Here is a 13,413-nt window from a genome sequence, read left to right as displayed (position 1 = left end):
TCATCTGATCATTTGCCATATTCATCTTTTCTTTGGTGAAGTATCTATTCAAATCTTTGCCTAATTTTAAATTGTCTAATTTTCTTGTTATTTGTCTTATTATTACGGAGTTGTAAGAGTTCTTTGTATATTCTGGAGACAGATACTTTATCAATGATCTTCCAGGTGGAAGCTTGTCTTTTCACTTTCCTAACATGTTAATGGCTTTTGAGGAGCTTTTTAATGAGTAGCCTACATTTAATGAGGAGCCATTAAAATATAAAAATATTTTAATATTGATGTGGTCCAATTTATATATTTTTTACTAGCACTTAACATCCTTCTGTGAAAGGTTTGCCTAACCCAAGATTATCTCTTTATTCCTATTTTTCTAACAATATTTAATTTTATATATTTTTAAGGTAATCTCTACAAACATTAAGTAAGCAATATTTTACTCTGCAACTACAGATTATTCCATATTTTTCCTATTTTTGAATGAAGTATTAATAATTTTAGTTTTTGCATTTTGACCTATGAGCCATTTTGAGACCATATTTTGTATATGGTGTGAGGCAAGGGTACTTTTTTAAAAGATTTTATCTATCTTTTTAAAGATTTTATGTATTTGTTTGAGAGAGAGAGAGAGCATGAGAAGGGGGAGGGTCAGAGGGAGAATCAGACTCCGTGCTGAGCAGGGAGCCCGATGCAGGATTCAATCTCCGGACTCCAGGGTCATGACCTGAGCTGAAGGCAGTCACTTAACGAACTGAGCCACCCAGGCACCCCAAAGATTTTATTTATTTATTTATTTGACAGACACAGAGAAAGAGATCACAAGTAGGCAGAGAGGCAGGCGGGGGATGGGGGAGGCTCGATCCTGGGACCCTGAGATCATGACCTGAGCCGAAGGCAGAGAGAGGCTTAACCACTGAGCCACCCAGGTGCCCCAAACGTACTTTTTTTTTTTTTTTTGTATATGGATGTCTTCTATAGACTGAATGTGTAACCCTCAAATTCATATTTAAATCCTAACATCCAATGTGGTGGAATTTGGAGGTGGGATCTTTGGGAAGTGATTAGGCCATGTGGTGGAACTGTCATGAATGGGATTAGTTTCATTATAAAAGAGACCCCAGAAAGTTCCTTTGCCCCTTCTGTCATGTGAATACATCTCTTTATGAAACAGAAATCAGGCCTCACCAGATACCAAATTTGTCAGTGCCTTGATCTTAGGCTTCCCAGATTCCAGAACTGTGAAAAATAAATGTTTGTTCTTTAAGCCATACATCCCATGGTATTTTTGTTATAGCAGCTAGAACCAAGACAACATCTAATTGTTCCAGAATAACTTGTTGAACAGTTTATTTTTCTCCATTGAATTACTTTGAGATCTTTTTTAAAAAATGAATTGTCAATATACATATGGACCTATTTCTGGAATGTCTGTTTTACTCCACTGACTTATGTCTATAGTCTATAGAATCCTGCATCAGGCTCCCTGCTCAGCATGGAGTCTGATTCTCCTTGACCCTCCCCCTTCTCATGTCTATCCTTATGCCAATATTACAGTCTTGATTACTATAGCTTTATAGTTAGTCTTGAAGTCAGGCAGAGTCCTCCAACTTTGTTGTTCTTTTTCAACATATTCTGGCTATCTTATGTCCTTTTCCATATAACTTTTAGAATCCCAGTTTGCTGGGATTTCTATTAGGATGGATTGAATTTATAGATCAGTTTTAGAGAGAATTACCATATTACTGGGTCTTCTAATCCATGAATATTTATCTCTCTAAACTCAGGGCCCCATATTCAATCATAATTTTTAAGTATATGTGTCAAGGACAGTGTAGGGGATATCAGGATGAATTAGAAAGTGTGTTTTTTTTAAAAGATTTTATTTATTTATTCATTTGACAGAGAGAGAGAGATCACAAGTAGGCAGAGAGGCAGGCAGAGAGAGAGGAGGAAGCAGGCTCCCTGCGGAGCAGAGAGCCCGATGCGGGGCTCGATCCCAGGACCCTGAGATCATGACCTGAGCCGAAGGCAGTGGCTTTAATCCACTGAGCCACCCAGGCGCCCCAAGAAAGTGTTTTGATAAAGGAAAATACTGGTGGGTTAAATAAAATACCTAACATTGAAAGTTTTTAATATTTTTAAGAGCACTATTACCCTTTTCAGTTGGAATTGGGTTTGCAATGGAAAGGGATATTTTCAGCTTGAAACTCAGTTGTGTAACCGTCTCTGATTATGTGTGGACAGGTCCCTTAATTTTGTATTGTGAGCCAGCCAGGAGACTTTAGAAAATTCAGACTAAGAAAGGTGTGTAAATTTAGATATGGTTTTCTTGGGGGTACTGTGGTGTAGTGTTCAGTTCAAATCACCATCCGTTGTCTGGTCCATAGATTAGTCTCGGGACACAGCCCCCAGTAGACCCCAAATATCCGAGTCCTCTGAAGAGAAAAGGAGCTATAAGCAAATATAAAATGAACTGAAAGTGGTAATGACTATGCTAAGAACTGTGGAATACAGGGCAGCCCAAGGAGCTGTAGGGCAGTACCACCTGAGTGGGCATGACTCTGAAGCTGGGAGAGAGGCTTTATCCACACTCCTACGGCAGTCAAGTAGGGGCTTTGGCCCTTTGGGGATGATAGGGAATCAGAGGGGCTTTGTCACCACAACTCCACATCAATAGCTGTTAGCAGAGGATACGGGGCAGAGCAGAACAGGAGTGCCCAGCACATATGGTAGTATCCAGAGAATGGTGGCTCCCTCTTCTTGGCTGCTTGGTCTTATTCCTAGGTACAGGTGAGACCTACCTTTGGCCTTCCCCTTAGTGTCTGACAGTCCAGGGTCCTACTACTACCAAGGTGCCATCCCAGCATAGTCACATACTCAGTATCTAATCTGACCCACTCAGCAGTATGTGAATTTAAGTTTTATTCCCATTTCACAGATGACAAGACTGACCCTTACAGCACTGGTTCTGTTGCTATAACCACCAGCTGATTTCTCTAGCTGGGAGTCTCAGAGATAATGTGAATTTTACTTATCATTTTACATACTGACAACAGGAATTTTAAGTGTCTTTATTGCCCTCATAAACTCACTGAACATTTCAGTTGTTTATCATGTATTGATTTCTAGGGTTTTTCAAATTATGACAAATGTAATCGATCCTTTAGGAAAAAGTGGTTAGTGAGAAAAGCAAATAAAAAGAATCACACATGGTGGCAGTCATATGATGGTAGAGGACTCAGAAGAAGGAGCAGCAGTGTCCACTGACACAGTTACAACTAGAGAATGAGTAATGCCCACAGAATGGCATAGAGGTACCTAACCATGATTGGACTCATGTTTGAATAAAAATGAGACCTTTTTTTGGCTACCATACAGGAAAAACCATGATCTGTTTTTTAGTATACACATTTTCAGAGCTTTATCTATGCACAAATGCATTATGCAAACATTTATATTTTTACAAAAATGGTCTGATACTGTATATGTGGTTCTGAAAATTGTATTTTCTTTATTGTTATTTTACAGTGTACCATGAACATTTCTTCCATGCACATGGGTGAAAATTCCCTACTGAAAGACAGAACATTGTAGTTGGATCAAAAGGCTGCTGGTAACAAGAGTGACACCTAAAGCAAAGTATCAGCTTAAGGTTAAAGCACATAGCCTGGCAAATGCCTGCCAGGGAAAGCATGGTCAGCAATATTCTCATTAGAGTAGTTAAAATTGAAGGCCAAAGTCATTAAAGATATGGGATATCATGTAAACCCTTTTGGCCCCTACCTCCGCCCCTCATGCCCCTGACACCCCGCTGCCCCCTTGGGGCAAACGGATCCTGTACATCTCTTTGCATCCAATGAAAACCACCCATTTTCTGTTTTTTCTTTAGATCTTCCTGAGCCCTTGACATATCTCCACATTCTCTCATCATCTCCTCACTGCCCAAGTGCCTTTCCTGTATGTCCTCCTGATAGTCCTTAGGGGAATCGTCCGTCCCCCTGTCCGTTTTTCTTTTTGCTTTCCTGGGCACATAATCTTCAGCTGGGCGCTTTTCAGCAGCCCGTGGCTCACTCTCAGGCTTTGCCAGGGATTCTGGCTTGCCCTCACCGTGTGGTTTTCCCTCATTTGTAGACTTGCCCTGCTTTTCTTGCTTTCCCTCATCTTCTGGTTGTCCCCCATTATTTGGCTGTCCCTTATTCTGGAGCTTTCCCTCATGCCCTGGCTTCCCCTCCGTTTCCAGCTTTTCTTCCTCATCTGATTTTCCTTCATCTTCAGGCTCTACTTCATCTTCAGGCTTTCCTTCCATTTCCAGCTTTCCTTCATTTTCATTGTAGAGTTTTTCCATGTTGAATTTTCCCTTCTTTTCCTTGTCCTGGGTGGGGGGTAGAGTGGGAGAGCGGGGGTAAGAGAAGTTAAAGGAGACAAGGGAGACTGAGGACTTGGAGGTGGAATGTAGGTGCTGATAGTACTGGCATCTTTCCCCTTGGCTGGGTTCCCCTGACCTGCTTAAGCCCTCCAAGTTTGTCTTCTCCCCACCTTTGACCCCATAATTCATCCTACACCTGAGAGCCCACCATTTCCCTGGCAGGCCCCACCACCTTTTGTACCATCCCTCAGTATGGTGGGGTGGGTGCAACATACAAGGTGGTGAGATGGGCAGTGAGGACCTCAAATTCTGCCCACACTGTGCCCTCTACACACTCCCCCTACCATTCCTGTCCAGTGCCCCTCCACCCTTTCACTCACCTGAAGGGATTCTAAACGGGTTCTTCCTCCTTTTCTCGAAAGCCTTGCAGAGTGCAGGGGACAGACAGACAGACCTGCAGACAGACAGGAGACAGGGGCAGGGCCTGTGTGCTCAGCCAACTGAAGTTTCTTTCCTGAACCTGCGCTTTCCTCATGCAACATTTTCCTCTCCTACCTCCCCCGCATCCCAGCCGCCATTACTTTTCAGGCCTCAGGCTCCAAACCAGGATGCTTTCCAAACTGTTTGGGTTTGTGTCCCCCTTCCCTGCAGGCAAGCCGCCCACCCCACGCCCTTTCCGCGGAGGGCAGTATTTCCTCTTTGGTGCAGAGTTTGAGGGGTGTTGTTTCTAAAATGTCTACATTTCGCTGTCGCACTGCAGGGGCGTCCCCCCATTTCAGGTCCAAAAATGGATGGAGGGCACACAGGAGGGGCGTCGAGGAGGTGGCGGTGGGGTGCTCCATCCCCATCTGCCCACGTCCACGCTCACGCTGCATCCCCCTCCTCACCGACCTCCCGGACCCCCATCCCACTCCGCGCTGCTCCGGGTTCCTACTCCCATCCACTTCCACCCCTAACCACGGCTGCCAGCAGTGCCCACCTTTACACTGACCTGTGGGGCCCGGGGCAGACCTGCGCCTCCTCGGGCTCGCCGAAGCCCGCTCGCCCCTCGCCGGCCACCAGGGCAGCTCACGGAGCTGGTTCTGCGCAGGCGATGGGAGCGGACAGCGCAGGGACCGGACCGCAGGGCGGGCGAGCGGGCGGGCTCGGGGGCTGCTGCCCACGTCGGCGCCCAACCGGTCACGTGAGCACCGCGTCACCCGAGCTCGGTCCCCCACCCCGCCCCCTTTACCCCCATCCCCAAGGGACCTAGCAACCACACACGGTGGAGGGCCGAGTGGCAAATGGGGAATCAAGAAGAGGGCAGGAGCCGGGAGGCTTCTGGACCGCAGGTGCTTTACCTGGCGCACCTCAGGCCCTCGCACTGCATCCCTCTGCGATGTACGTCATTGCCAGGTGTGACTGCTGATCACAGGGACGTACCCGACTTTGCCAGGAGCTCTCAACAATTGAGTCCCACAGGCTGCTTTCAAGACCGGCTCTGCCTGACTCCAGAGCCCAGAGAGTAGTACCGCCAGGAAGCGGCACTGCCACCTTGAGCAGCTGTGTTCCTGGACCTCTTCTCTGTACCCATGTTCTCTCTCCCTGAATGATTTCTGTTCATTGCCCCCTAGCACAGATGACTCTCAAATCTCCATCTCCAGGCTGCCCGCACCCCCCCCCCCCCCCCCCGCCACCAGCCTTAGATCCACTTTTTGCTTTCCCATCAGCAGCATGGGAGAGTGCTTGATTCTTCACACGTTTTCCACCATGTGTTGGAATACTTTTTCATTTTCACTAACATGATAGGTGAGTAGTAGTATCTCGATGGCATTTTATTTTGCATTTTTTGGACAATTTAAATACCACTGTAAATTGTCTGCCCACGTCTTTCCACATTTTTGGGGGTTGTTGGTCCTTCTCCCCTCATTTTCAGTACCCTTTATACATTAACAGTATTAGGCCTTTATGTTTTATGTTGCAAATATCTACTTCCAGTTTGTTAGTTGCTTTTCTACTTTGTATATGGTATATTTCTGCCATGCATTAAAAAATGTAGTCAAATTTATCAAATGTTTATTGCATCTAGTTTTTGATTCATAGTTAAGAATTCTTTTCCTACATGAGGCCAGAGGAATTCACCCATGTCTTCTTGGAGTACTCATATGGTTAACTGTATTTGTCCTGAGGGCATCTGTGGTTAGGAATAGAGGTTAAGTAATACCAGTGCCAAACTGAGTTGACTCTACTGCTGACTCAAGGCAGCAAATCAAAGCCCCAAGGCTCATTACAAGGAGAGGGGTTTCTTAACAAATCAGCACCCATATAATGCTGGGAACCTCAAATGTTTCAGTTTAGAGGTAATTAAAAACTGGAAATAAACTAGCTCTCACAACATCTTTTAGTTTGGCCTTGCAACATCTAATTGGACTAGTAAACTTTAATCTTTGAACATAGATTATGGCGGTTCCAGACAGGAAGAACCCTAAGTCCTGACCAGTGCAAACAAAATCTTCTCTGGAGTAAGTGTCCATCATCCTAGGCCCCAAATTATTTCAACAAACAATTGTTCATGTACAATGTCCACAAAGAAAGATAACCAGGAATACAAATTTTAAAAAAGGCATCATAAGTAAGAAGCAGTAGAGACAACAGCTAACACAAATAGATCTATTAGTTTTGAATTATCTGAATCATCAGATACAGACTATTAAACCACAATGCTTAGTGTATTCAGATAAATAAAATCAAATCTTGAAAATTTCAACAGGGTGCTAGAAATCAGAAAAAGTGAGAAAAAAAAGAGGAATTCTAAAACTACCCCCCAAAAAAAGTCCAGCTGAAATTAGAAACTCTGCTTTAACAGCAGATTAGATGCAGCTCAAAAGAGAATTAAAGAATTAGAAATTATGTTCAGAAGAAACTATCCATAAGGATGCACAGGTAGTAAAAAAGATGGAAAATTCAGATGGGAGGGCATAAGATCTGACAAATGTTTACTTGGAATTCCAGAAGGAAAAGAGAAATAGATGTGTTCAGAGGCAACCTCTGAAGAGACAACTGAGGATTTTTTAGAACTGATGAAGGACATTGATCTATAGATCGAAGAAGTCCAAGATATCCCAAATAGGATAAAAAGAAACTCATACAGAGATGCATAACAGTAACCCTGCAGAGAATCAAAGACAAAGAGAAAAATCATAAAAGTAGCCAGAAAAATAGAATACTCCTTAAAGGAAAAAAAGTTAGGGTGATTGATGGTTTCTCAATAGAAACAATGGAGGTATTAAAATAGTACAATGATATATTTAGTAACTTGAAGGAAAATAAATGCCAGACAAAAAAAAATTGAGAACCAGTAAAAATACCCTTCAAAATTAAAGGTGAAATAAAGACCTTTAAAAATAAAAAGAGTTTCCCATCGGCAGGCAAAAACCAAAGGAAATACTGAATGCTACGAGGCATTTTTCCCATGACAGGAAAATGATCCCAGATGGAATACTGGAGATAAGAAAGGGAAAACAACAATTAAAAAGACAAATATGTACGTAATCTTAAATCAATACTACATAAAACTAGTAATACCTTGTTAATTCATATCAACAAATGACATAGGAGTCAAGAGGGCTGAAGTAAAAGTATAAAATTAATATTAGACTTTGATAAGTCAAGCTTGTGTGTTCTAATGGCCAGAAAACATTAAGGTAAAACTTCTAAGCTAATAAAGGGGCAAAAATAAGAAAATAATCCCTAAAGAAGAGAAAACTAACATACATTAGATGGGACATAGAGAAGGAACTTGATACAATGGTTAATTTATATCTATTACTATCAGTGAGTACATTAAATATGATTTACATGAAGCAATTAAAAGAAAGATTTTCAGACTGGAAAAAACACAATGTTATACTGTTTATGAAAGACATCTGAAATACAAAAATACATAGAGACTGAAAGTAAAAGTATAGAAGAAAATTATAACATGAAAAGAGTAACTAAAAGGAAGACATTATAAATAACAAAATAGACTTCAAAACAAAAGGCATTACAAAACATAACGAGTGTCACTTTATGGTATTTTAAAATTTGCATGCACTTATTAGATTGATCTCAAAATAAATAAATCAAAATTTGATAGAACTACAAGGAGAAATAAACAAAGCTTTTATTTAAGCATTATAACACTATTTCTGTAACTGTAAATATTTAAAGTGTTGAAAGGAAAAAATCACCAAATTAAAATTTTATATCCAGCAAAATTGTCCTTCAAAAGTGATGAAGAAATAAAGATTTTTCTCAGACAAACAAAAACTGATGACCAGCAATCCTTCCATTAAAGAAACATTAAAAGATTTTCTTTAGGGAAAAGAAAATTGATCAGCAACACAAATTAGTTCAGCAACTCAAATATTCATAAAGAGCAGTGGAAAGGAATATATGAACATATAATGAAATTGTTTCTTTTTCTTATTAATACAAAAGATAAATATCTAAGGTATTAATGTTAACAATATATTTAGTGATTATAGCATATGGATAAGTGAAATGAATGAATACTCCATAGTAAGGTATCTAAACTACATACAAGTGAAGCAGAAGAATGTTATTTGAAAGTAAACCTAGTGAAAAATACGCATTGTAAACTTGAGGGAAATCACTAAAAAATTTTTTTAAAGAAATATAATTGATACACTAAGAGAAGACAAATGGAATCATGTAAAATACTCAAAACTAGAGAAGGCAGAAAAAGAATTCTTGGAAACAAATGGAAAACAGTTACACATGGTTGATACTAATCCGAATATATCTCAAGAACCATTTGAAATATAAATGCTCCAAATACACCCATTTAAGATAAATTGTTAGAATGGACACATAAAAGCCAGCTAAACATTTTGGACAAGAGGCCCATTTTAAAAAGAAAGACTCTGGGCACCTGGGTGGCTCAGTTGGTTAAGCATCTGCCTTTGGCTCAGGTCATGATCCCAGAATCCTGGGATCAAGTCTTGCAATGGGCTTCTTGCTCAGAGGGGAGACTGTTTCTCCCTCTGCCTGCTTATCCCCTTGCTGTGCTTTCTGGCAAATAAATAAATAAAATATTTAAAATAAATAAAGACTCTGAAAGGTTATAAGTAAAACAATGGAGAAAGATATATACAACCATATAAACTAAATCAAAAGAAATATGGACAAAAGAAGGATGAGGGAGGGGTGCCTGGCTGGCTCAGTGGGTAGAGCATTTGACTCTTAATCTTGGGGGCATGAGTTCAAGCCCCACAGTGGGCACAGAGTCTACAAAAAAAAATGCTGGAATAGCTGTACAATTTCAGATAAAGGAGACTTGAGAACAATTAAAGTATCAGAGATTAAAAAAAAGAGGCACGACATAATGACAAAGGATCAATTATGGAAAAAAATACATAATAATCTTAAATATATATGTATCTAACAAAAATATCAAAATATATGAGGGAAAATTGATCAAATAAACTGATAAAACAGACAAATTATCAGAGTTGCACTCTTCAACCACCCCTAGTCAGTAACTGACAGATTAAGCAGGCAAAATATCTGTAAAGATATAGTTGACCTGAACAGCACTATTAATCAACTTGATCTAAATGGCATTTACAGAACATTACATCAAATATCAGAACACATTTTTTCAAGTTCGTATAGAACATTCACTGCGAGTCCATATTCTAGGCCATTAAATATACTTTACCAAATTTAAAAGAACAGAAACCATAAAAAGTATGCTCTCAGTGGAATTAAAGTAGAAATCAACAACAGAAAGATGGAAAAACAGGGGCACCTGGGTGGCTCAGTGGGTTAAGCCTCTGCCTTTGGCTCAGGTCATGATCTCAGGGTCCTGGGATGGAGCCCGGCATCAGGCTCTCTGCTCAGCAAGGAGCCTGCTTCTCCGCCTCTCTCTCTCTGCCTGCCTCTCTGCCTACTTGTGACTTCTGTCTGTTAAATAAATAAATCAAGACTTTAAATAATAAATTTAAATAAGTAAATTTAAATTAAGACTTTAAATAAAGATTTAAATCTTTAAAAAAAGAAAGATGGAAAAACACAAGTATTTGGAAATTAACACAATTCTAAACACATGAGTCAGGGAAAAATACAAGAGAAATGCAAAAATATTTTGAACTAAATGAAAATAAAATTAACCTATCAAAATTTGGGGGCTATAGAAAAAGCAGTGCTTAGAAGGAAATTTCTAGCTTAAATGAGTATGTGATAAAAGATCTAACATCTATAACCTAAGTTTTCTCCTGAGGAAACTAAAGGAAGTAATTTTAAACCTAGTGTAAGCAGAAGTGAAGAAATTAATAATTAGAAATCAATACAAGTAAAACAGAAGAAAAATAGAAAAAAATCAACAAAACCAAAATCTGATTCTTTGAAAAGGTAAAAAAAAAAAAAACCAACAACACAAAAACTGATACATCTCTTGCCAGGATAATCAAGAAAAAAGAAAGAAGATCCAAATTAACAAAATCAGAAATGAAAGTGAGGTTATGAGTAGTGATTCCATGGACATTAAGAAGATAATGAAGGAATTCTATTAACAACTCTGTGCCTACAAATTTGATAACTTAGATACAATGAACCAATCCCCTTCAATGATACAAACTACTAAAACTCATACAAAGAGAAAACTATAACCTAAACAGCCCTGTATCAAAGAAATTGAATGAATAATCCATAACCTTCCAGACAGAAACCACCAAGACCAAATTTTACCAAACATTTAAGTGGCACCAGTGAACTTTTAGAAATCACCAGGGAGGGGCGCTTGGGTGGCTAGGTGTGTGAAGGCCTCTGCCTTCAGCTCAGGTCATGATCCCAGGGTCCTGGGATTGAGCCCCATGTTGGGCTCTCTGCTCCGAGGGGAGTCTGCTTTCTCCTCTCTCTCTGCCTGCCTCTCTGCCTGCTTGTGATCTCTGTCTGTCAAATAAATAAATAAAATCTTAAAAAAAAAAAAAGAAATCACCAGGGAATTTTACCACACATTTGAGTAAGAAATAATACCAATTCTCCACAATATCTTCCATAAAACAGAAGTAGAAATATTAGATTTATTCTCCGAGGCCAATACTACCCTAATTCCAAAACCAGATAGAAGGCATTACAAGAAAAGAAAATTACAGACCAGTATCTCTCATGAACACAGACACAAAAATCCCCAACAAAGTATCAGAAAATCAAATCCAACAATGTATAAAAATCATGCACCTAACAAGGCAATGAATTTATTGTACACGTGCAAAGCTGATTCAACGTCTGAAAATCAATCAGTATAATCCACCACATAAACAGCCTAAATAAGATGTATCATATGATCTTATCACTTGATCCGGAAAAAGTACATAACAGAATCCAATACGCACTTATGATATTTATGATAAAGGTTCTCAAAATAGAATTAGAGGGGAACACTTCAATTTGATAAAGAATATCTACAAGAAAGTATGTAACAACATACTTAAGGGTAAGGAAGAGGAACAAGGCAGTATCAGGAACAAGGCAAGGTATTCTTTTCTCAATGGTCTTAGTAAACATCATCCTGGAAGTCCTAGCTAGTGCAGTAACACAAAAAAAAGAAATAAAACATATACAGATTGGAAAGGAGGAAATAATACTGTCTCTTTACAGATGACATGATTGTCTATGTAGAAATGCCACAGCATTGACAAACTCTCAGCTACAAGATCTGTAAAGCTGTAAAGCTAATATACAAAAGTCAGTTGCTTTCCTATATACCAGCAATGAACTGGAATTTGAAATTTAAAAATACCATAAATAATAGTACTCCCCAAATGCAGAATATGCCTAAAGAATCTAAGTTTATTACAAATATATGAAACAACCACACTGAAAAGGAAGGAGGAATAAGGTGTTGACATAAGGTAACTTTGGAAGTGAGTGGAGTCTATAAAACTAAAGGCAAGTATTTCTCTATAAATAAATATATAAAAATAATTAAAGATAAAAACATACATAAACATGCATAGATACACACAGGTTATTATATATCAATAGATCTCCTTGCTCTATCAACTGCAAGGGTCTAGAAGCAATGATACCCCAATAGTACTGAGTACTCTTAGCACCCAGATCTTGGTTTTGATACCATTCTCTAACCAAAGGTACCAGGCAGGACCACTTGGATAAATGGCAAATTCTAGGACTTGGAAAGGAAATATACAAGACTACCTCATCTTGTAGTGCCAGAATGTGTTAAACACACACATACACATGCACACATATCCACACAGGGATGGGAGGAGGTAGGTTAAATAAATACAAGTGCCAAGTGAAAGAGCTCTCAATGGCCGAAGTTGGAACTAGAGCAATGAAAATATGTGTAGTATTAGATTATAATCAAAAGTATATGATAAATATTGACTGCTGGATTTTAAGGTAGTTATATTTTAACTTTTTGAGGAATAATGGAATATTATTCAGCCATAAAAAGGAATGAAATCTTGCCATTTGCACCGACAGTATAATGCTAAGTGAATTAAGTCAGTCAGAGAAAGACAAATACCATATGCTTTCACTCATATTTAGAACTTGAGAAACCAAAGGGAAAAAATAAGAGACATAGCAAGAAACAGACTCTTAATTATGGAGAACAATATGATGGTTCCCAGAGGGGAAGGTGGTGTGGGGATGGGTTAAATAGGTGATGGGGATCAAGGAGTGCATTTGTCATGATGAGCATTGGGTGATGTATGGAACGGTTGAATTACTATGCTATACACCTGAACTAATATAACACTGTATGGTAACTAACTGGAATTAAAATAAAAACTTAAAAAAAATCCATACTGATACCTTCAAGTAAGTGGAACCTAACATCCCATTCAGTCTTTCCTAAGACTGTACATAGTGACTTTCTTCCAAAAAGGATAGTATGGAAAGGGAGAAATAAGAGTAACTTTACCATAGAGAATCCTGACAAACCCTACCTCAACCCAGGTCACAAAAGTTTACAACAGTGGTAATATTGATAGTACGTACCCTTTTCTGAGAAAGTAAACTAGATGGGGTGCCTG

General features: G+C 39.3%; 1 protein-coding gene across 1 annotated transcript; it reads right to left on the bottom strand.

The window, feature by feature from the left end:
* Positions 1–3,483: 3,483 nt before the first annotated feature.
* Positions 3,484–6,007, bottom strand: TCEAL3 (transcription elongation factor A like 3). The gene is made up of 3 exons (XM_045995836.1): positions 5,355–6,007; positions 4,744–4,817; positions 3,484–4,369 (listed from the first exon to the last, which is right to left on the bottom strand). The coding sequence occupies exon 3, from the start codon at positions 4,340–4,342 to the stop codon at positions 3,740–3,742; it is 603 nt and encodes a 200-aa protein (XP_045851792.1). The 5' UTR covers positions 4,343–4,369; positions 4,744–4,817; positions 5,355–6,007; the 3' UTR covers positions 3,484–3,739.
* Between the last annotated feature and the right edge of the window lie 7,406 nt (positions 6,008–13,413).

This window comes from Meles meles, chromosome X (assembly GCF_922984935.1).
Source record: "Meles meles chromosome X, mMelMel3.1 paternal haplotype, whole genome shotgun sequence".
Classification (NCBI taxonomy): Eukaryota; Metazoa; Chordata; class Mammalia; order Carnivora; family Mustelidae; genus Meles; species Meles meles.
This window is presented reverse-complemented; position numbering and strand designations above follow the sequence as displayed.